The sequence below is a fragment of the Desmodus rotundus genome, chromosome 10 (genome assembly GCF_022682495.2).
Source record: "Desmodus rotundus isolate HL8 chromosome 10, HLdesRot8A.1, whole genome shotgun sequence".
Classification (NCBI taxonomy): domain Eukaryota; kingdom Metazoa; phylum Chordata; class Mammalia; order Chiroptera; family Phyllostomidae; genus Desmodus; species Desmodus rotundus.
Genome location: NC_071396.1, coordinates 71,007,947 through 71,029,291, shown reverse-complemented (window position 1 = coordinate 71,029,291; position 21,345 = coordinate 71,007,947). Strand labels below are relative to the sequence as shown.

The 21,345-nt window shown below is 40.3% G+C and overlaps 1 protein-coding gene across 9 annotated transcripts in view; it reads right to left on the bottom strand.

The window, feature by feature from the left end:
* Positions 1-21,345, bottom strand: part of DLGAP1 (DLG associated protein 1) — an 828,057-nt gene that overhangs the window by 291,554 nt on the left and 515,158 nt on the right. For 4 of the 9 annotated variants that reach the window (XM_053912688.1, XM_053912686.1, XM_053912690.1 and 1 more), the window contains exon 1: positions 19,926-20,018. The exons of 1 other annotated variant lie outside the window; for it this stretch is intronic. In XM_053912688.1, coding sequence (XP_053768663.1) covers positions 19,926-20,018 — 93 coding nt within the window. Of the gene's footprint in view, positions 1-5,473; positions 5,480-19,476; positions 19,552-19,925; positions 20,019-21,345 lie in introns of those variants that run through there. 4 more of the 9 variants (XM_053912689.1, XM_053912693.2, XM_053912687.1 and 1 more) reach the window with 2 other exon arrangements.

Genomic DNA, 21,345 nt, shown 5'->3' with positions numbered 1-21,345 from the left:
TGTACAAACTGATTTTACCCTATTGCTTTAGGGAAACTGCTGGGAAATGCAATAGTTATTTCCTAATTGCCATATTTATGGACAAACTTTTCATTCCTTGACCGACTCAACCACTCTTTGGTGGTCGATCTTGTTGAACTCTCCTTATTTCTTGAAATCCTCTTCTTTCTTTGCTTCAATGCAGTCTTGTTTTCCTTTCTATCTTTCTGATTCCGTATTATTGCTCTATTTTTGCTCCTTGTCTGTGCTTTAAATTCTGTGTAGCCCAGGAAATTGGTCTGTGTTGTCTTGTCTTCTAAGTTACACCTGCCCCAATGTGATCTCGTTCACTCACACTTTACTTTACCTTCTAGCTCCCAGATCACCTTTCTCCACTCCTGTCATCTTCCTGGACTCCAGAGTCATAACCTCAGCTGCCTTCACAACTCCATCCTCCTCACGTAAGAATTTTTGACCAAACAGACAACTTGAAGATATGGTATGAAGATATTTTTACTTTCCTCTCCCTTTATTGCTTTTACCCTAGTCGGAGCCACAGTCATCTCTCATCTAGATTACTGTCATAACCTCCCAAATAGTATCGGACTAAAGGAATGCTTGCCTGGGGGTGTCCTCAACAAGTACATCAGATTCAAAACGTCTAAAATGAAATCATTTTCTCCATCCAACTTATTCTTTCTTCTATATCCTCTATTAAAATTGGAGGTACTGAAGAGAACCCAATTTTTTAAGCCATAAATTATTTTTCATTTCTACCCTTCCCTTTCTGACAACCCAGTCACTCAACCTGCATGACCAGGCAATTCTATAGTTTAAACATGTCTCCTCCTTTTCAACTATTCCTACCACCAGGATTCCTCCCCGCTTCCGGTGCCATGAGAGCTCCTGGAGGGCAGGAGTCAGTCTTCTATTTCAACCTTGTCTTCCGGTCTTTATCAGAGCGCCTGATGTTTGTTTGTGCTCCTCAAATTAAAAATAATACCGTGAACAACAAAAGGCAATCATTGAAAATGTGTAAAATGTATGTATTTATACTTACAGATATTGGAAGGAGTTTTCAAGTGATATAAAAAATTGGTGTTTTACTGTAAAGTGAATAATAAACTTTTTAGATAAAAAGGAAGCAGCAAATATGTAATTAATTCGTGGGCAAAGAGGAATCTAGACCCAATCATTTAAAATAGCCTAAAATAGGTTAAAAGAGACTAATATAGTTTAAATAGTGTAAGTGACCTAAAATAGTAATATAGTCTAATTGTTTGGAATAGTCTACCAATCACAGAAGTTGATGGCCCTTTCATTCCACCTCTACGTAAAAGAAATACCCAGGTGCGACTGTACATACACAGTGATTTCGTTTAGATCATATGCACTGAATGGATGATTTGACATGTTTCGTAAACAACTTAAACATGATATTTGGCTTTAAAAACATATCATGCACCAGGTGGTAGTTTCTATAGCAGGTAGAATTGGTTCTGCATAGATGCCCACATCTAAATTCATGTGACCTGTGAATGTGTTACCTTACAAAGGTGATTTTGCAGATGTGATTACGTTAATGACCATGAGATGGGAAGAATATCCTAGTCACCTAGGTGGTCCCAATGTGATTACAAGGGTCTTTGTGAGGGGTGGAAGGGTCAGAAAAGGGGATCTGACCACAGAAGCAGAGATCAGAGTGATGTGATTGCTGGCTTTGAAGATCGAAGAAGTAGCTAGGAGTCAAGGAATGCAGAATGCCTCTAGAAGCTGGAGAAAACATGAAAATGAATTCTTCCCTAGAACCTCCAGAAGGGACAAAGCTCTGCTGAATCTATGATTTTAGCTCACTGAGACCCATCTCAGACTTCCGACCTCCAGAACAGTAAGTTAGTAAATTGGTGTTATCTTGAGCTGTATCTTGTTACAGCAGCAGTAGGGAACGAACACAGATGCTATAGGATTTCATTTCATCAAAAGCCTGACTGAACGAAATTGTAATCTTTAACAGTAACTTCTGCAGTGGCTCTTAAATCTGTTTTGTTGTTTTATTTTACATTACTGCCACCATATTTTCAGGCTTAATAAAAGTAATAGCATTTATTGAGGCATTCTATATGTCTCTTTTCCAAGTACTGTTCTATGCCCTTTGCATTAAGTCATTTAACCCTTTCCATATCCCTGTGTGTATGTATTATTATCTCCACATTACGGAGGAGGAGACCGAGGCAGGGAGAGGTTAACAATGCACTCACAGTGAATATTCAGTAAAACACAGGGTTTGAACACAGCTGCCTGGCTCTAAAACTGTGTTTGTTCTTCCTAGAATTAACTTCATGGCCTTAGAATTGCACGGCTGTCAGTGGAGATACTGCCCTCACCAATCTGCTATTATATTTACTCACTCTGCTGATAACTACTGTGGTAGACAGATCCCCACCCCCTGATGTCACACCTGTGAATATGTATGTTGCATGGCAAAAGGGACTCTGCAGATGCCATAAGGTTATTATTAATCAGAGATCTTAAAATAGGTACATCATCCTGATTTAATCTGGTGGACCCAATGCAATCAAGGGAGCCCTTAATAGAAGAGTTTATGTGTATTTTTTCAATACAATACAATACAATACAATACAACACAATACAATAAAGAGCTTTCTTCTGGCTGGGTGCAAAAGAGGAAGTCAGCGAGATGTAGCATAATTAGTGAGAGATTCAACGCATGATAAAAGCCCAATGTGTGTTTGTTGGCTGGCAGATGAAGGGACCTCAGTTGTATAGCTACAAGGAACTGAATTCAGAGTCTTCTCCAGAGTCAGCAGATACGAGCCCAGGCCAGCTGATACCTTTATTTCAGCCTTGGGAGGCCTTGAGCACGGTACTCAGCTGAGGAAGGCTGTGTCCAGACTTCTGACCCATGGAAACACCCATGTTTTAAATCTCTCCGACTGCTCTCCTACAAAACTCTGAACTGAGCTGGCTGCTGAAATAAGGACATGCAAGCATGCGCAGTCTACTTCTTCTTCTCTCCCTCCCTCTCACTTGGACACTCGCTCTCCTGCCTGTGACCAACCATCCACTGTCCATCCATCCGCACATAAATGGTGTTTGCCAGGCACTATGTTAGGCCTTGGGGATGCAGGGTTGAATTACTGAGAGACTAATAAACATGGGAAAATGCCAAGAGAAATTTCTCTCAATACGCTTTCATAAAAATGACAGCAAAGCTTCAGAGATACAGCATTTGCAGTTGAAGAACCTTTCTTCTCCTCTACCCTTCCTTTCCTAAACCTCAGGTTGGAATTCTAGTTCCTATAAGCCTCCACATTCTTTGTTCAGTTATCTTCATACTTCTTACTTTGCCTTGTATTATATTTATTTAACTATGTAGTGTTCCATGAGACTACAAACTCTCTGAGAGTAGGAACTATTTCACAAATCTTTGAATTCCCCTCTCCTCTATGCTGCAACCCTTATACACAGCGGACCCTCAGCTTTTGCTATTTGGATTGATCACTCAGGGGAAGCTTCTTCAGAATAAGTCCTATTGCAAGCTTTACTTTGTAATAGGATATTCAAGTTCCAAAAGAGGACTTACCTATTTCAGGTAATATCCTCCCACAATAACTCTTTAATAACTGCACACTCCTCCAATGAGTCTAAGGTTACAACCAAAAAAGCTTTTCAAATGAACTATTATAAAAAAGAAGAAAAGTAATCAGCTTTAAGTTTTTAAGGAAAAAACTACCTGATTTTAACAATATCATGATTCATGGCTCTTCACCTCTTTTGAGAATATGATAAAAGTTAAGGACTTTTCTCCCAACCAAAATGGATACAAACTCTCCCCCCAAATTTATAATGGAATATTAGGAATTTACTAACCCCCTGGAGTTCGTTCTTGCCCACCCTGAAGTTCCCAGCCTAGCCTAAGAATACTTGAATGAGGTGGGTAGGTATGCCCAGCCTTTCTGCACTTGAGTTCTCCTCAATCTCCCTCCCCATCCTCCATCCACCGAAGGGTCTACTCAAGGTAGGATTACTTCAGAAGTCAGTCAAACTGCTCCTCAGTTCTGCTTCTGGGCTTCAAACCTATAAGTAACCTCCTGGTGAATGCTCCAGGCCTGGAAAGCCTCTGAGTTCTCCATTAGGGAGCCTTGCCTTAGTAAGCTTTCCTAGAAAGGCCTTTCTGAAAACTAAGGTTTCCCAACTGGCCAGTGACCAAAGACATTTTCCCAGCTTGCTGGGCTGAAGCAATTTCTCTTTCCAGGCCTCAAATATGGCCAAATAACATGTGGTTTCAGAGTGTAGTATGAGGAAACATGATTTTTGAATCTTGGTAAGTAAACAAAGGAGGCCAGACAGCACATTTTTGGTTATACCCGTTTCCCTAAAACAGAAACTACTTTAGAAAGCATATCCTGGTTATTAGTCTATGATACTATTGCCTATTAAGAAAATAGATAATTATATTTACAATTCATAATGGTGTGCTTAAGTCTCACATTACCACTCATAAATTGGTACATTAAATTTTTAGTATGCAAAGGGAAGGTGTGAGACTTGCTTGTTTAGGTGAATGAAGGGTAAAGTAAGCACTGCCCTGGAAAGCCCACAGTGAGTCCTCCAAGGGTCTCTCTAGAAAGCTCTTGTCCTTTGCTTGTCAAAGGCAGGAGAACATGAGATGTAGGCCGAAGTTTCTCAGGTAAGGTGCAAACCCTGCCTGTTGGTGGGGGAGGGGGCCTCTGATTGGCACCAACTGTGTGACTGGCAGCAGCAGAAATTACTAAGCCTCGCCAACTTCTAAGTTCATTTGCACATGGGTTTAGCTCCTAGAAGTGCCAAAAGATTGTAATTTACAAATAAATGTAGTGGGAGGAAAGTTTTGCAGATTTCTTTTATAAATGAGGAAGAGAATCACAGATGTGGCTTAGTGTCTGAGACAGACCTTCGGTACAAAGCTCAGAGTATGAATGGAAATGTTATTCTAGCTACTGCCTGGTTGGGTACGGGGAGTCAGGCATACAGTACAAAGTAGGAGCAGAGCAGGGCTGCTGGAAGGACCAGCGCCAGGGCTGACCGCAGATCGAGGGAAACAGTGATGCGTCCAGCACAGTGCTCTGTGCGTAAGGAGTGACTGATAAATGCTCGCAGAAAATCTGGGGGAAATCCCCGCTTTTCTAGAAACTCCAGGCCAGTTGGTTGTCCTTAATGAAAACTGAGTACTTTTTAGAATTTATTCCTCAAAAGAACTCCACAAGGTGAGTCTTTTTGCAAACAAAGACACACAAGTAAAGAGTGGTGGAATGGTTAATCTAATGCCACCTAGTGAGGGGGTGGAGGAACAGGCATTCACACAGGCAGCCCCCTTCACTGAGCCTCCCTGTGCCCCCACGGACACACAGACAAGTACAGACAAGTACAGACAGCTCTGACACTGCTGAGCACAGAGAAATCACAACAGGAGGTTACCTTCTCAGGGAAAAACCCAAATCTAGTAGAAATCAATATATTAAAACAGGCACACACGCACAAAACCAACCCAAAGAAGAGGAACGCTGTCTCAAAGAGCTTTCTGTGATGATGGGAATATTGTGTATTTGTGTTGTCCAATATGGTAAACACCAGCCATACGTGGGTGCTGAGCACTAGAAATGTGGCTACTGTGACCGAGCAATTAAATTTTTATCATTAACATATTGTAAATGTATTTATTTATATTTTTAAAGGTTTTATTTATTTAGGTTTAGAGAAAGGGAAAGGGAGGGAGAAAGAGGGAGAAAAACATTAATGCGTGGTTGCCTCTCACACACCGTCAACAGGGAACCTGGCCTGCAACCCAGGCATGTGCCCTGATTGGGAATCGAATCAGTGACCCTTTGGTTTGCAGAGCTGGTGCTCGATCCACGGAGCCACACCAGCCAGGGCTAGTTATTGTAGATTTAAATAGCCACATGAGGCTATTAGCTACCATATTGGACAGCACAGAACTAGGCTATTTGATTCAAAAGCAAATAGTCATTCCTCCAAATTAGGAAATTTCCTTTGCTATATCCATCCTTTCTTTATACATTTTTAATAATAATAAGTTCCTCTCCTTACTTAGGATCTGATGACTTTGTTAGAAAAATCTTCCTGATCTAATAGCTCCCTCCATTCTCAGTTGTATGATCTGGGGATGCAGCTAGGTTTTGCTGCAATAATAAACCCACCTGTCATTCCCAGACTTGCCGTTTCTGCTTTTCTCACGCCTATGAGCTTTCATGTCTTCAAGGGCAGCCCCGGTTGCATCTCATATTCTGGGTGCAGTGTTGCTGGCCTGGTGCTGATGCTGAGGATGCTTTTCCTCACCACCAGTGCTCTGCTGTCTGTCCAGCATTTTCTTTAGGGCCTGGGCAGCCCCACTGCCTCTGGGGCCAGCGGACTGGTTGTTGGACTCAGGAGTCTGATGCCTCCTATGCTCTCTGGGAAGTCTGTCCCTGCTCTTTCTCATTTCCCACCATTGCTTGTCCTGAAAAATCCTGCCCAGAGAGTTAAATTGCTTGGGCTTGGCCTCTGGACTAGACCATATCCTCCATCTTTGGCAAATTTGAGTATTTTAGAAAAAAATGATTTCATATCATCTTGTCATCCAGACACTCAATCCTGTCCTCCATTTACTTATTCTCTACAGCCAGGTGGTTGGCCCTCTAGATATTCTGTTCCTTTCACCAAACTGGTCTTTAACCCTTTCCCACCTCTATCTAGTCACCTCTCCTGGAGTTCAGCTGGGTCACACAGGCGCTAAAGAATGAAAGACTTGTTAAGAATAGTGGTTCTATTAAATCATTCAACAAAATTTTCCATTCTACACTCATGGTCTGGAAGATGCAAAGGGATTATATATTATGATACTTGGGTGGATTCTCCACTGAGCTAAGAAAGACATTAGATTCTATTCATTCATTAATCTAATAAAACTTTCAAAAACATAAATGAGATTAAATTGGCATGGTTTAATTTTAGTGAATTCTTTCATTTGTTAGTCATTTACAAGTTCCTATGAAGTGAATAATTAACATTTCATTTTAATGCATAGGGATATTTTATAAAATAGTAAACCAAGAGAAAGTGAAGGCTGTGGAACTTAAGATTGTATCTGTGACTTTAAATGAACTTCATATAGACTTAAACAGACAAAGGAGAGCATTAAATAAGGGCTTGCTAGAACACGGAATTATATGCAATGAGATACATGTACATGAGGAAAAATCCAAAATAAGCTGAGAAGCAGAGTAAGAAAGACTACGTTGACTTCCAAGCTCATAATTGAATATGGCACCTTTTACCCTGATGGGTTTTAAAAGTTTGAGAATATTTAGGGTTATTTATTAGAGGAATTTAGTTTAAGCTTTACTAATATCTGATAATAGCACCATTTATGCATTGGATAGAAACAGCCACCTCTAGGCTGACATACATTAAGTGCTCTGCCCTGGATATTATCTGACTAAATTTGGTTATACTTTTATAAGGTAATTTAGGAGCATTCTAAAGGCATAGCTTTAGAGAAACATATCTTTTCCTTCAACACAAAGTAATAATTTAACAGATAGTAAAGTTGGTGAACTTCCCCAATATTTAGTTAATAATCAGGGTTAAATGGAGCTCAGGTACCAAACAGAATTCTGGCTCACAATATATCTGGGAAATAACTACCTGGTCTCCCAAAAGGACAAAATATAGTTCCTCATCATTTCGGTGAAATTACTTCCTACAGAAGCAAACATCACCAATTAATCCAAGCAAAGGATAGTAAATTGGAAGACACCACTTATCTGGACATAACCTTGTAGTATTTTAAAAATGTTGTAACTGCAATCAGGGTGGAATCTGAAGGAGTCAATAGTATTGTTTCTCATGGAAACAAATAAGCCAAAACAGCCTTGAGCAATGGTTCTTTCATAGATTGAGATATAACTTTCCAGTTTCATGAAGTAATGTTCTAATACAATTTAATATTTTATTTGTTGGACTTTGCAAATTAATCACATATATTATTTGTTTTCTAACATGATCACTCTCTAAACTAGACTGTTAGGAACCGCCCTGCCTGGTTTCAGAAGCTGTAAACCCCCATGACTAAGGCTGAGTGAGAGACCTTGGGACTCTAAGCCATGAAGGAGACAAAGCTTACCTCCCTGGCAGGGGTGCCACCTCTGCCCACTTTACTTTACCCTGCTTGGCCCTGAGCCTGACCAGTTAGCCAATGACAGGTAAGATTCCTTAAGGGAAGGATGACCTATGACAGGCACGGTCAAGAAGAGGCCCTCAGGGAAGGACTTGGGGGGCTGGAGAAAAAGGTGGTGATGGACCCTTGCCCCTTGGCTTTGGCATAGCCTGAGTCCTCATTCTGTCTGCAAGAAGTCTCCTAATCTCTTAGCTGCCTTACTTCCCCTGCCAGACTTAAGCCTGAAACAATGACAGAGGGTGGTGCAGTCCTGTGCTGGAAAGGGCAGATTCCCTGGGGCGATCAGGCCTAAGAAGGAATACATAAAACCCTGTGAAACCTGCTTTGCTAATACCCTCCATTTAAATGATAAGGGTCCAAGCCTGAAATGAGTTTGTTTCCCAAAGTTTTATGGCCCTTTAGCTATCTGACTCTGCCCTCAGAGTTCTTTGTATGTTATCTATTGTTTGATCCTTACTGCCTGACAATGATTGATGAGCTTTACCTATATTCCTGTGCAGACTGAACCCAATAAAAGCCCATTGAGGAAAAGGCTCCTGGCCCTTCTCCTTTGAGAGATTGGCCACATTTCCTCCCCAAGCAGATCATGTCTTGGTAGATTTATTCTCATTCTTGGTGGCCGGTGGGGTGGAGGGAGCCCTGTGGGCAGAGCTCCCCGCCCTCCCGCCACTAGACTTAGGTTTACATTTAAGCATAAAAGTAGAATCTGTTTTCAACCATAGTTAATTATTTAAAAAATTGTTATTAAAATAAATTCTCACCAAGAAACATTCCTGTAGGAAAATACCAAAGGTCATGTTTACACAGCAGAGACAGCATGATATGGCAGAAAGTGAACAGATTTTGGAATCAGACCAATGAGGTTTTAAATCTTCGTTCCATCACTTAATAGCAGCATAATCTTTTAAAAAAAAATTTTATTGTCATTCAGTTACAGCTGTATGCCTTTTCTCCCCATCCCTCCACCCCACCCCAGCCGAACCCACCTCCCTCCCCCACCTCCACCCTCCCCCTTGATTTTGTCCATGTGTCCTTTCTAGTAGTTCCTGTAATCCCCTCTACTCACTGTCCCCTCCCCACTCCCCCCTGACCATTGTTACATTGTTCTTAACTTTAATGTCTCTGGTTAATAGCAGCATAATCTTAAGCACATTAATCACTTCCATTTTGTATAAAATGAGTGTATGAACAACTACCCTAGTAACTTTCAGAAATAAGGACAATATATGTTTAAGCATAGGGCCATAAAGTTTTTCAATAAATTATAGTCCTTTTTTCTCTCCCTTTCTATTCCTTCTCCTCTTCCTCGTCTTGCCATCATTTATCATCACGTGCACTGCATCCAGCATGTGATCACGTGCAGGGCATCCAGGGCTCTAGACTGGAAATCAAAGGGCCTCTGTGTTCTTAGAAAAGTAAACCCCTCTCTCTGGGCCACAGTTGAGGAGTAGGGTATGGGGGTGACATAAGAATTGTCTGTAATAGCCAAGAAGTGATTTTATAGTGTGAGCCAATCATGAATTCTTGGTGATCCATGCTCAGTTGTGTTTTCATGAAGGACAGGGCACCAGGATAGCAGCTTGGGAGAGCTGCAAATCAAACTTACCAAGCTTGGGATAGTTACCTGACATTCTTTGGACTTTATCAGTGTTTTCTGATTTATCAAGAGTAGATACAGACTACCCCTCTCCTCACCCCAGTTATTAGCCTCTTTCTTCAACAGTTTACATCTGCTTATTGGGAAAGGAACGGACAACAGTTTTCAAATTGTGCCTTGTGGAACCCTCACCCTGCCTTCAGAAAAACTTGATGCAGGGCAGTGGATGGGGGGAGGGGATTTGGATTTGAATCCTTTTCTTCTTGTTTCCATATAAGAAGCTCTGTTTTAAAATTGTTTTATATGAACAAGAAATTCCATGGTTAAAACATGTAAAATGCACTGAGCTGGCTGACCTTTGAAGCTCTTTCTAATACCTGCTTATATTGACTGTGCATGTTCACTGGGAGTTCATAAAGAAGAAAGACATAATGAGACGCACTCTCCAGAAATGATAGGCTTGACTAAGCAACAACCAAATTAGACCTAGTGCCTAGAGTGAAAAAAAGCAAGGGGTGAGGCAGGAGGCAGAATTTCTTCAGTATACAAAACGTTAAGATACATGAATGTTTTGTGCTACATGATTGAGGAATGCTATCAGATGGAGTAAGAGGAAGATTTCCTATTGCCCCTGCTTCTGCACGACCCCCCACAACTGAAGAGCCATGGGAATGCCAGTTAATTTCTCCAGGCCTCGGGTTCCTCATCTGTAAACTGATAGTTTCTCATTCCAAATTGTATTATAAAATAGCTACCTAAAAAGCAAGGGAAGAAAGGAGAAGAGGAATAAAGAAGAAGAGGAAAGTGCTGCTAAGCCCAATTCTCTTTTTCTCAAAAAGGTGCATGACAAGAGATGGTGGAAATAGATGGGAGGATAATCAACCTCACATTTCTGATTTCTAAGGTTGATTTCAGTAAGACCAGTGAGGGATGATATTAAAGTCTTGCTTAACATCTGTACAGCCTTCCAGGGAGTTCCATAAAGCAAATTTGGGAGATTTGGTGGTGTTGACAATGGGGAGAGAGGCATAGGAGACAAAGAGGAGTCAGGCCAGATAGTAAAAGATCTCTGTAATCAAGGACAGTTTTGTGGTGATAGTTTCAAATTTCCTGTCATAGAATATCTACAGAAATGGGTTATCTAGATTTACCAATAAAATCTAATAAATAACAGCTGGGTTTCTTTTTTTAAGTGGCATGAGAGTCAAATATGTATTTTTTTAAAAGTATGAAAGTTCCAGGACTTCTGGTCAAGATGGAGGTATAGGTAAACATGGCTTGCCTTCTCACACAACCACATCAAAATTACAACTAAATTACACACCAATGATGACTCAGAACCATCAGAAATTGAGTTGAATATAAGTGTGACAACTACGGAACTAAAGAAATCACATCAATCCAGAAAGGTAGGAGACTTGGGGATGTGGAGATATGGATGCGTGGTACAGGTGGGTCCAACAGCCATGTGTGGTGGATAAAAATTCAGGAGGAATATCTTGGGAGTGAAGGGTACCAGCCTCACACCAGGCCCCCCAGCGCAGGGTTTCAGTGCCAAGAAGATAAGTCCCCATAACTTCTGGCTGTAAAAAACAGTGGGATTTGAGTCGGTGAAAAAACTACTGGATTCCCTGTAAGTTCCTCTTAAAGTGCCTGTGCCAAACTTACTCAGATGCACTCCCTCTGAGCTCCAGTACCACCAGAGTAGCAGCTTGAAAGGCACGAGTGGTATACAGGGAGGAACTAAAGTGTCTGACATCGGGGTGAGGGCTGGAAGACAGCTTTCTCTCAGACAGAAAGGCAGGCAGAGGCCATTTTGCCTTTCCTGAGCCCTGCCCCACAGAGCCACACAACAGGCAGGGAAGAGCCATATCTGAGACTCCATCTACCTGGCTTACACTATTTGCCCTGAGCTGGCATTTACCTGAGGCTGTGCCCCACCCAACCTAAGCAGCTCCAGACCCGGCACTAGCAGCAGCCAGCTTTGGATCACAGTTTGGCTCTGCCTGGGAACCTTCAAGCCCAACGCAATTAGCAGCCATCTCAGATTGCACTGTAGCTCATGCTGGGTGGCCCTGGGCAGAACACAGGTAGGGGCTGACCCTTTCTTGCACCACCTGGGAAACCCCAGAGTCTGTGCAGCAGCTGGACAACTACAAACCATGTTGGAGCACCACCACTCTGTCCCTGCATAGCTGATCTTCCACGGAGGGCAGAGGCTGGTGGTCAGTGGTCACAGCCAGTCCTTGCAGCTGACTGGCTTGGGTAAATCTCTCCCACTGACCTGCCAACAGCAATCAAGGCTCAACTACAAGAGGAAGATCTGCTCATCCTACATGGAGGGCACACCTAGAGTACCCAGTTTGGGTGACAGGGGAGGCTGTGCCACTGTACCCTACAGGCCACACTATCAAGACAGGAACTCATAGTGGCTCTACCTAATACACAGAAACAAACACAGGGAGGCTGTCAAAATGAGGAGACAAAGAAACATGTCTCAAATGAAAGAACAGATCAAAACTCCAGAAAAAGAACTAAACAAAATAGAGGTGAGCAATCTCTCAGATGCAGAATTCAAAACACTGGTTATAAGGATGCTCAAGGAACTCAGTGAGTATTTCAACAGCATAAAAAAGAGCCAGGCAGAAATGAAGGATATATAATGGAAATGAACAATTTACAGGGAATCAACAGTAGAGTGGAAGAAGCTGAGAATCATATGAATGTTGTGAAACACAAGGAAACAAAAACAAACCAGGCAGAACAATAAGAAGAAAGAATCCAAAATAGAGAGGCTAGAGTAAGCAGGAGTGTCCAACCTTTTGGTGTCTCTGTGCCACACTGGAAGAAGAGTTGTTTTGGGCCACACATTAAATCACAAAAAATTCTCGTAATGTTTTAAATAAATTTATGATTTTGTGTTGGGCCACATTCACAGCCATTCTGGGCTATATGTGGCAGCAGGCCACAGGTTGGACACCCCTGGTAAGGAGTCTCTGGGACAGCTACAAGCATACCAACATTTGCATCACAGGGGTGCCAGGAGGAGAAGAGAAAGAGCAAGCAATTGAAAATATATTTGAAAAAATAATGAAAGAAAACTTCCCTGATTTGGTGAAGAAAACAGGCATTCAGGTCCAGGAAGCACAGAGAGTCCCAAACAAGATGAATGTAAACAGATCCACACCAAGACACATCGAAATTAAAGTACAGCAAGAGAAAAGCAGTCTGTTACCTACAGGGGAGTTCCCATAACACTGTCAGCCAATTTCTCAAAAGAAACTTTGCAGGCTAATTGAGATTGGCAAGACATATTCAATGACATAAAAAGCAGGGACCTACAACCAAGACTGCTGCACCCAGCAAAGCTATCATTTAGAATTAAGAGCAGATAAAGAGCTTCTCAGAGAAGACAAAACTAAATGAGTTCAAACCATTATTATATGAAATGTTAAAGGGACTTATTTAGGAAGAAGATCAAAACTAGAACAATAAAATGGCAATATAAACATATATCAACAATTGAATCTAAAACACAAATTAAGTAAACAAGAACAGAGACAGAATCATGGATACAGAGTGTTTTGATGGTTACCAGATGGGAGGGGGGTTTTGGGAATGGGTGAAGAGGTGAGGGGATTAAGCAGTACAAATAGGTAGAATAGCTATGGGGATGTAGAGTACAGGATAGGAAATGGAGTAGCCAAAGAACTTATACACATGACCCATGGACATGAACAATGGTGGGGGGATTGCCTGAGGGGAGTGGGGGTGATGGGTGGTGGGGGACACAGGGGAAAAATTGGGACAACTGTAACAACACAATCAATAAATATATGTTTTAAAGTATTAAAGCTCATATGAGATATTTTCAATTGACTGAAGTTCATGAGATCATCTGGCATGAAATAGAATGTTTCTTTTTCTAAGCAATGATTGCATAAGTCAATATGTCAAAGCGACCTACATGACAATTTTCGGCCTGTGGATCTGGTTTTTCATAGCCTTGCCTCTTACCCCTCGCAGAGAGCTCTTGTTTCTAGTGGATTTGTTTCACCTTCTTTGTGAAAGCCTTAGAGAAGGAAGCAGGCAGGAAAATCAGCTATTTATAGCCTTTTTTTTTTTTTTTTGACTAAAAGTGTCTGCTCAGCGTGCCATGGAGGTGGGAGAACAGGAAACTATCTAAAATGAACTAGAGGGCTGGAGGAGTGTTCTGGGGGATTTTACATGGGAGTCATTTTCAGAAAGCTTGGCGTTCATTTGCAAACAAATGACAGTTACTTTCACTGACACCTCCTGAGTTATAGAAAAGTCAGCTAAACTTCTACTAGTTAAGAAGAGAAGAAAAAAAAAAAGACAAAGTCTTTAAGGATTGTAAGTAGTTAGGAACTTTCAAGGGATTCTAAATGAAAAGTCCTGTGGGCGCTCCCCGCTCTGTAGGCATTTACTGCTGGAGGGGTCACCAGTCAAGGCTGATTCCCACAGAACAACGCGGGCTAGCAGGGGCCTTCTAAGTGTGGGCTGCAAGTCCTGGGCGACCTAACAGGAGTCCTGCTTTTATAACTAAAAATGGCAAACTATTTGCTCAAGTTTTCATAACTGATTCATAATTTTATTAAATTGTTTTCCATTCTTCCTGTGAATTCTGATGGGTTTTGTTTTCATCATTTTGGTGGCAATGTGGAAGCAGATTGGGTAAGGAGTCTACACCACCAAAGGTGTATGGCTGCCTGAGGTCCCCATGGTCCTGTGGGGAGAAAAGACCTCCCGAGAAGGAACTGGCTTCAATGTTCATTTGCTTCGCTTAAATTTCTCCAGCATTGTAAGTATGAGGTAGTTGGTTTCAGAGAATGGAGAGGACCTTGGGCAAGAGTGAAGAAGAGTGATGGAAAAGGGCCTATTGTCAACTGCTAGCGGAAGAACTCCCACCTCTAACAGCGGCCGTGGGGAAACATACCTCAGAGAACATGGATGAGCCAATAAAAGAAGATAGGAAGAGTAGGTAGAATCTCCTTATAGACAAGCCCCATAGCTGTTGCTGTTGATTAAATTGTCCTGTTCACGTACCAAAGCCTCCTGGAATAAGGCACCAGGGTCTTGACAGACTTAAGGCATGAAAATAAAAGGAGGTTTTATCTGAACAAACTAAAGCTTGAGGAAGCCAGAATTCTGTTCCATCCTGGCCAGTGTGGCTTACCTGGTAACCGAAAGGCAGCAGGTTTGATTCCCAGTCAGAGCTCACGCCTGGGATTCAAGTTCGGTCCGCAGCTGGGGTGTGTGTTAGAGGCAAATAATTGATGTTTTTCTCCCTTTTTCTTCCCCTTCCTTCCCCCCTCTCTAAAATCATGTTCTCATATCCTTGGGTGAGGATAAAAAAAAAATTGTCTCATCAGTAAAATATCAAGGCATGGGAAAACCTGACCCACTGATCCTGAGCTATCAACCATTTGACCCTTTATGATCTTTTCACTTGTAGACAAAAGCTTCATGTGTTTAGTTGGCACATGAGATGAAGAAACCTTAAGCCTACACTGCGATGAAGACCTACCATCCCCCAGCATGGAGAGACGGCTTTCCTTTACTGTGGAAGCAGATATGTTCATCCTGACCATGGATTAATGAAAATTACATCAAGCAAAATATAAAAGAAAAAGTGGTAAGGAACGTGAATCACATGAAGAAGCAGAGAAGCACGTTAACCTCTAAGGATCTGTAAACTCAAAACATTTCACACTAGATTTTTTATTTATTTCCTAGATGTGAAATTAAAACACTTTAAACACCTGAACAGACACAAGGGTTGTATCATTATACCTATTTTGCATACAGAAATGGAAGTACTAGGTAGAGGAAGGCCAACTCACACTGGAAATCAGTGGCAATATTAAAGCTACTGGGGCTCCTGAAGCCCTTGTTTTCATCTGTTACACTCTACTGCCCCCTTCAGTAAGTAAAATGACAAATTTGGGCTGATCTCTAGGACTGGGTTAAAGTGCAGTTCCTGGATTTATCTCCGTCACAGAATCATTCCAGATATACAGAATCAGAATCTCTTGGTTGGATGCCGGCAGTGCTCATTTTAAAGACACTTCCAAGCTGATTTTCATGCACAGGAAGTTGAGTAACCCCTGTCCTAGTAGTCATTGATAGAGCAAGTGACCACCCATGCATGATTCCAAACATGCAGATGAATGGAACATTATGCTAATTTTCACCCATAAGGATACAACTGGCATATATAATGCCTCATACAGTATTTCCAACTTGAGAGCTAGATTTTCTTTGCATTTACTTTTTCATTTCAAAAACAATGACCAATATGTAAGCTTGTAGCCCTTGTTACCTTCTATGCGCTATTCCTTTCAGATTTTCTAGAATTGTCCTGATTTAATATATTTGGTCTCATATCCAATACAGTCTCTCCTACACATCACATTTGGACACTATGGTTACAGGTATGTTAACAGTTTTTATCCTAGGAAAATGAGGCAAGAGGTAAAGAGAACTGGCTGCTAAGGGAGTGGAAGATGCCAGAGAGAAGGGAATCATCTTCAAAATCCAGTGTCAGGGCTCTGTCATCGAGCCTAAAGATCATGCCTTCATTTGTTCTCCTTGGGTGTGCGGTTCACTCATAATGAAATCACTGGGATAAAGGAGGGACTGACAGGAACAACAGGAAAAAACATACTAATTCATTTTAGAGGTTAAAAATACTACCCTGCCATTTGTAACTACAGAATTACAGATTGCAGGTAATTATTTAGTGAATGACTGTCTTAAATCTTTTAAGCCACAAACATGCTTCTAACTTAACATGCTTCTAACCCAAAAGATCTAACTTTCGGGTCAATTTTCTCTCTATGCATATTTTAGAAGTACGGTGCAGGTATGCCCGTGCAGATGGAATGTGCATATATGGACCTGTATAAATGCAGACAACATACAGTAACCCTAGACTCCACGTCATTTTGCTTCATAGACAGTTCTGTGACATCTCAAGCCTATGTTTTGTGGGCAGTTTCCTACATCTGTGAGAACAATGAGTAGAAACTCCAGCTGATAGAGAATAGCGACCTAATAGTGAAAGATCCACTTATCTAGAAAACTCATTTTGCAAATGTGATTACAAGTCTCTTTATCTTAGAAATGAAGACAAGGCAGGGAATTTGCTAAACTTTAGAAAATGAAAAATTGATCACATTTTAAAAGACAGTTCTATATATCCTTATGCTTAAAACATCAGAGAATCAGAGGTCTTTCTTGGTCATTGTTTCCTTGATGAATGTTCTCTAAAAAAGAAAAATAAAAAAGTAGTAGAAATAAGAAATTTGTCAAAAACAACAGGAGCTGGATGATATGTCTCTTACACTGTACTTTCCCCCTTACCCCTATTAATGATGCAACAGTAATGGGTTGACTCATTCTTTATATCTTTACCTTTGAGCTACAAACAGAGGGAACTGGGTTGAAGGAGAATAAATGATTCATTGAAAAAAAAATTAAAGCACCCCCTGCAACTGTGGATTCAGATTAAGAATTTACAAAAACACTTAAATATGCATTTACAAAAATAGTACAAGGGTTTTCCCTGTGCCACAATGGGTTCCGAATGGCAGTTATTAGAGATGGAGCCAGTGGGTACGTAGTGAGGCAAGATGGTCTTGAGAGGCAGATACATGAGGCCTAGAAGTGAAGTCACACATGCGTGTTATTTCCATTCAATGGGAAAAGTTATGGGTTCAAAATTTCAGGTGAGTAGTACAAATCATAGTGACATTATATAACTCTTCATGGACCTCTTTAATAGTAACCTGGTTTTGCCTAAAAAGGCCAACATATATATATATATATATATATATATATATATATATATATATATATATATATTTTTTTTTTAAACCAAGCTTGCCTAGCAAATGACAGAAAATAAGTGTTTTCTGAGTAAGAGGTACTATAGTTTGAATCATATGAAGTTTCTAATTTTAACTGTTTAGATCTATAAAAATAAAACTTCCCCTGATTCAAGCACAAGAATCTACCAAGGTGGTAACCTTTAAACCTAAAATCAAAATGGTGAAAAAACCCTAATCTAATCACCGAATCAAAGTCAATTTGGTAACACTGTATATACTTTTTAGCGGCTCCTAGAAAACCTCAAACAAAAGACCAATGGATTCTACCATTCACAAATCACAGTTTGTGTAAAGTTGTGCAAAGCCATGATCTCAAATGGACCAGAGATTTTGGATGAATCTTTCTCTACAGAATAGTAAATGATTATTTAGAGTTACTATCTTTAATTTTCAACCAAGCAAACTGTTCTGTAGGGAGACTAGGGAAATAGGAAATAAAATCCACAATAAGATCCAAGGCTGTTTTTTTTCTGTTACTCTGTGCTAACCAATGCTATCCCTCCCATTAGTAATTGGACTTGTGGGGTCAGAAAGCTTGTGTCATCTCTGATTGAGACTAACCAAACACTTCAGGTGTTGCTGAAAATGTCTTTAGAATAGTGAAATTCTAGACCAAGAGTAACAAAGTTTCTTTCACAGCTTCCAAGGATTCTTTGTTTTTTTGTTTTTGGGGTTTTTTTTTTTCTATTTTATTTTAATCTTCCTTTTGCCACAACTGAGTCTTTCTGGACCCCTGCTTTCTTGTAGTGTTTTGCCAATCACCTCCTCCCGACCCCCATTACTTGGATATGGGCAATCGTGAGAATTACAGAGACCTAGGGAGCGAATTACGAGGATTCTGCTGCTGATCACTGACTCTACATTCAAAGTTAGCGTCAGGCAGGAGTAACCTAATTTTTCTACCAACAAAGAGGGACATCCCTATTAAGATCAGTAAAAAATAAGGAGCAGATTGTGCAAAACAAAGAAGAAATACATTGAAGAATCTAACACTCTTTGCTGGATTATTAAGGCAATTTAAATGAAAGAATAAAGAAAGTCATCAATTAATGAGGTTGATGGGGTTTTAAAACAGCAGCAAGGAAACATCGCAGTAACCCGAGTTACCAGCAAAATTGCTCAGCACTGTCACACATTTCACATAAAATAGTGTAATCGATTCAGTATGATTTAAATTGTTCTCAAATAAGAGGAAGGAAAACCTCAGCCAGGGAAAGAAAACCCCCAGTGGGCAAAGATTAAAATAATCTTGAACAAAATTCTGAAAAACAGTTGTACCTGCATTGAAAAATAATCCTGGGTTCATGCTTGTTAGGAATGATTCTTCAGTGATCTTTTGTGGTCTCATTTAACCAGTAAACCTCCCAAACCCCCCTACTATCCAGAAATTTTAATTTGGCAAAGGAGCAGTAAACATTCAGGATTCTTGTCATGTTAAAAGACTGATCACATTTCAATCACTAGCCACATAATGTCCTCTAATAGCACCTAGCACCTTAGATCCTCTGTGTCCATTAAAGATTTTATAAAGCCCCTGTGGGGGACACAGATTTGTGGGTATCCGATGTCTCAACCTGTCTTTTAACCATCTGTACATACATTAGTTTGTTAGCTCTTTCAGCCTCACTAGCCATTATTTAGAATAGAAGTAAAATAACAGAACTATTCTCCCTCTCCCCTCCATCCCAAACAACCCAAACCAACAACATGCTATCACCAAATACAAAGTAATAAAGGAGTTGTATCCAAACCTGGTCAGTCCTTCCATTTCTTGAAACTTGCACACAAACTGAAGAAACCCACTCAGCCTTAAAGAGGTCGATCATTTTGCTCTCCTAAAATTTCATCCCTGTGAGTGCTTTCTTTCTCGGGTCTGTCTTGCTCTCTCTCTCTCCCTCTCTCTGTGTCTCTCTACTTCTACCGGAGAGTGTTTTGTTTCCCGTATCTGCTGCTGAATGAATGCAAAAATACATGATTTGAAGGGATTTTGTTTTTTAGGCTAACGGTAGGAAATCTAAAATCTTGCTCTCCTGAATGGCTTTATAAGCTAGTCGCTCAACACATAATGTTTACAGTTTACAGAAAGAGGCATATACAGAATGAAGAATCTTGCTTTTAAGCAAAAACAAAACCACAACTAAAACTCCTTTTACTCCTGAGATACCATTCTTATTTTATTTACTTAATTATTAGCACTTACCCTGAGATGTGCCATAAATGCTCTATTCCAAATGTATAAAAGCCAACCACATCTCAACTGGGAATTAAACAGTTTTAATGTCTTCAAATCCATGTCCCTGCTCCAAAGCCTGATACAGTCACTGGCAGCGGTACAATAGTTCTACACAGCAGACATCTGATTCTTGACATTTAAAAATAACAATATTGGGGATAAAAGTGTCTTTTTTAAAATTAACTGCAAACAGCTTGTGAGTGAGCACATTAAAACCAATTGACTGTAATCACCAATTGACTACATTAACTGGAACTTGCAATGATTTTAAGCTACACTATTTTATTTTAAATCAATGTCACAGACAGAGGCCAAATACCTACAGACTTCTCATTTTCGATATAATCATTACAATGGCCTTTGTTAAATTAAATCTAAGTGATAATTTTGCAAAGGGAGAATCAGAACCTTACTAGTATTTAGATGCCATTATTGGTGACTATTAATTTCACCTTTGTTCAGTCTTGAATCAAATTAGGGACCTTAGGCAATTCTGTCGCTTGCCTAAGATGGGTCGCATTTCATGTACATGCAGGCACATATATAAGGTCAAATGAACACATACATCTGCTCCAGAATAAAACGAGTAATAAAATGAAACAAACCCCCCCCACACATTTATTTCTATTTCTGAAGCACATTAGAGACTCAGACCAATCTGGGATCAAGTCTTAGCTCTTCCACTTACTATATGTGCATTCCTGGACAAATGACTTCATCTTTTGTGCCTCATATTTGTTGTTTGTAAACTGGAGCAAATAATAATATACTTTATAAGGTTGTTTTAGGACTAAATGAGATACTGTATGGTTTAGGCACATAAAAGATATTTGATATCTGTCACTTCCTCTGTTTAATATTTGGAAGGGGCCAGGGTCCGGGCATTGTAAATGGAAAGAATCCAGGCTTTGCAGGCAAATAAATCAGTTTTGCCTCACCATGTTGCCATGGACTAGCTGTGTGTCCCTGGGCAAGTTACTTAACCTAATTTATTAAATCTTAGTTTCTTCAACTGTAAAATGCCTCCTAGTTGTAAAGTGCAAATTAGATAACATTGGAAGAACATTCACTTTTGGTAGGCATTTATTTAACGAGACCTCTAGGCTCTTGAAAATTCCTCTAAAGAGTACTCTGCATATGTAACTTAGGAGTTTAAAGATGTAGACTGAGATCACAAGGCCTTTAGGTCATGTGTCTCACTTTATAGCAGAGGAAGGAGACTCAGAGAGCTGAAATGATGGTTTCAAGCAACATCAACATCACTAGTTAGTGGTAAATAGGGACTAGAACACAGACCCTCTTATTTAAGTTCAAGCTTTGTCCACTTAACCCTGTGATGTTGAAGTTGAACACATTTGGAAATCCAATTTCAATATAAGTTGGAAAT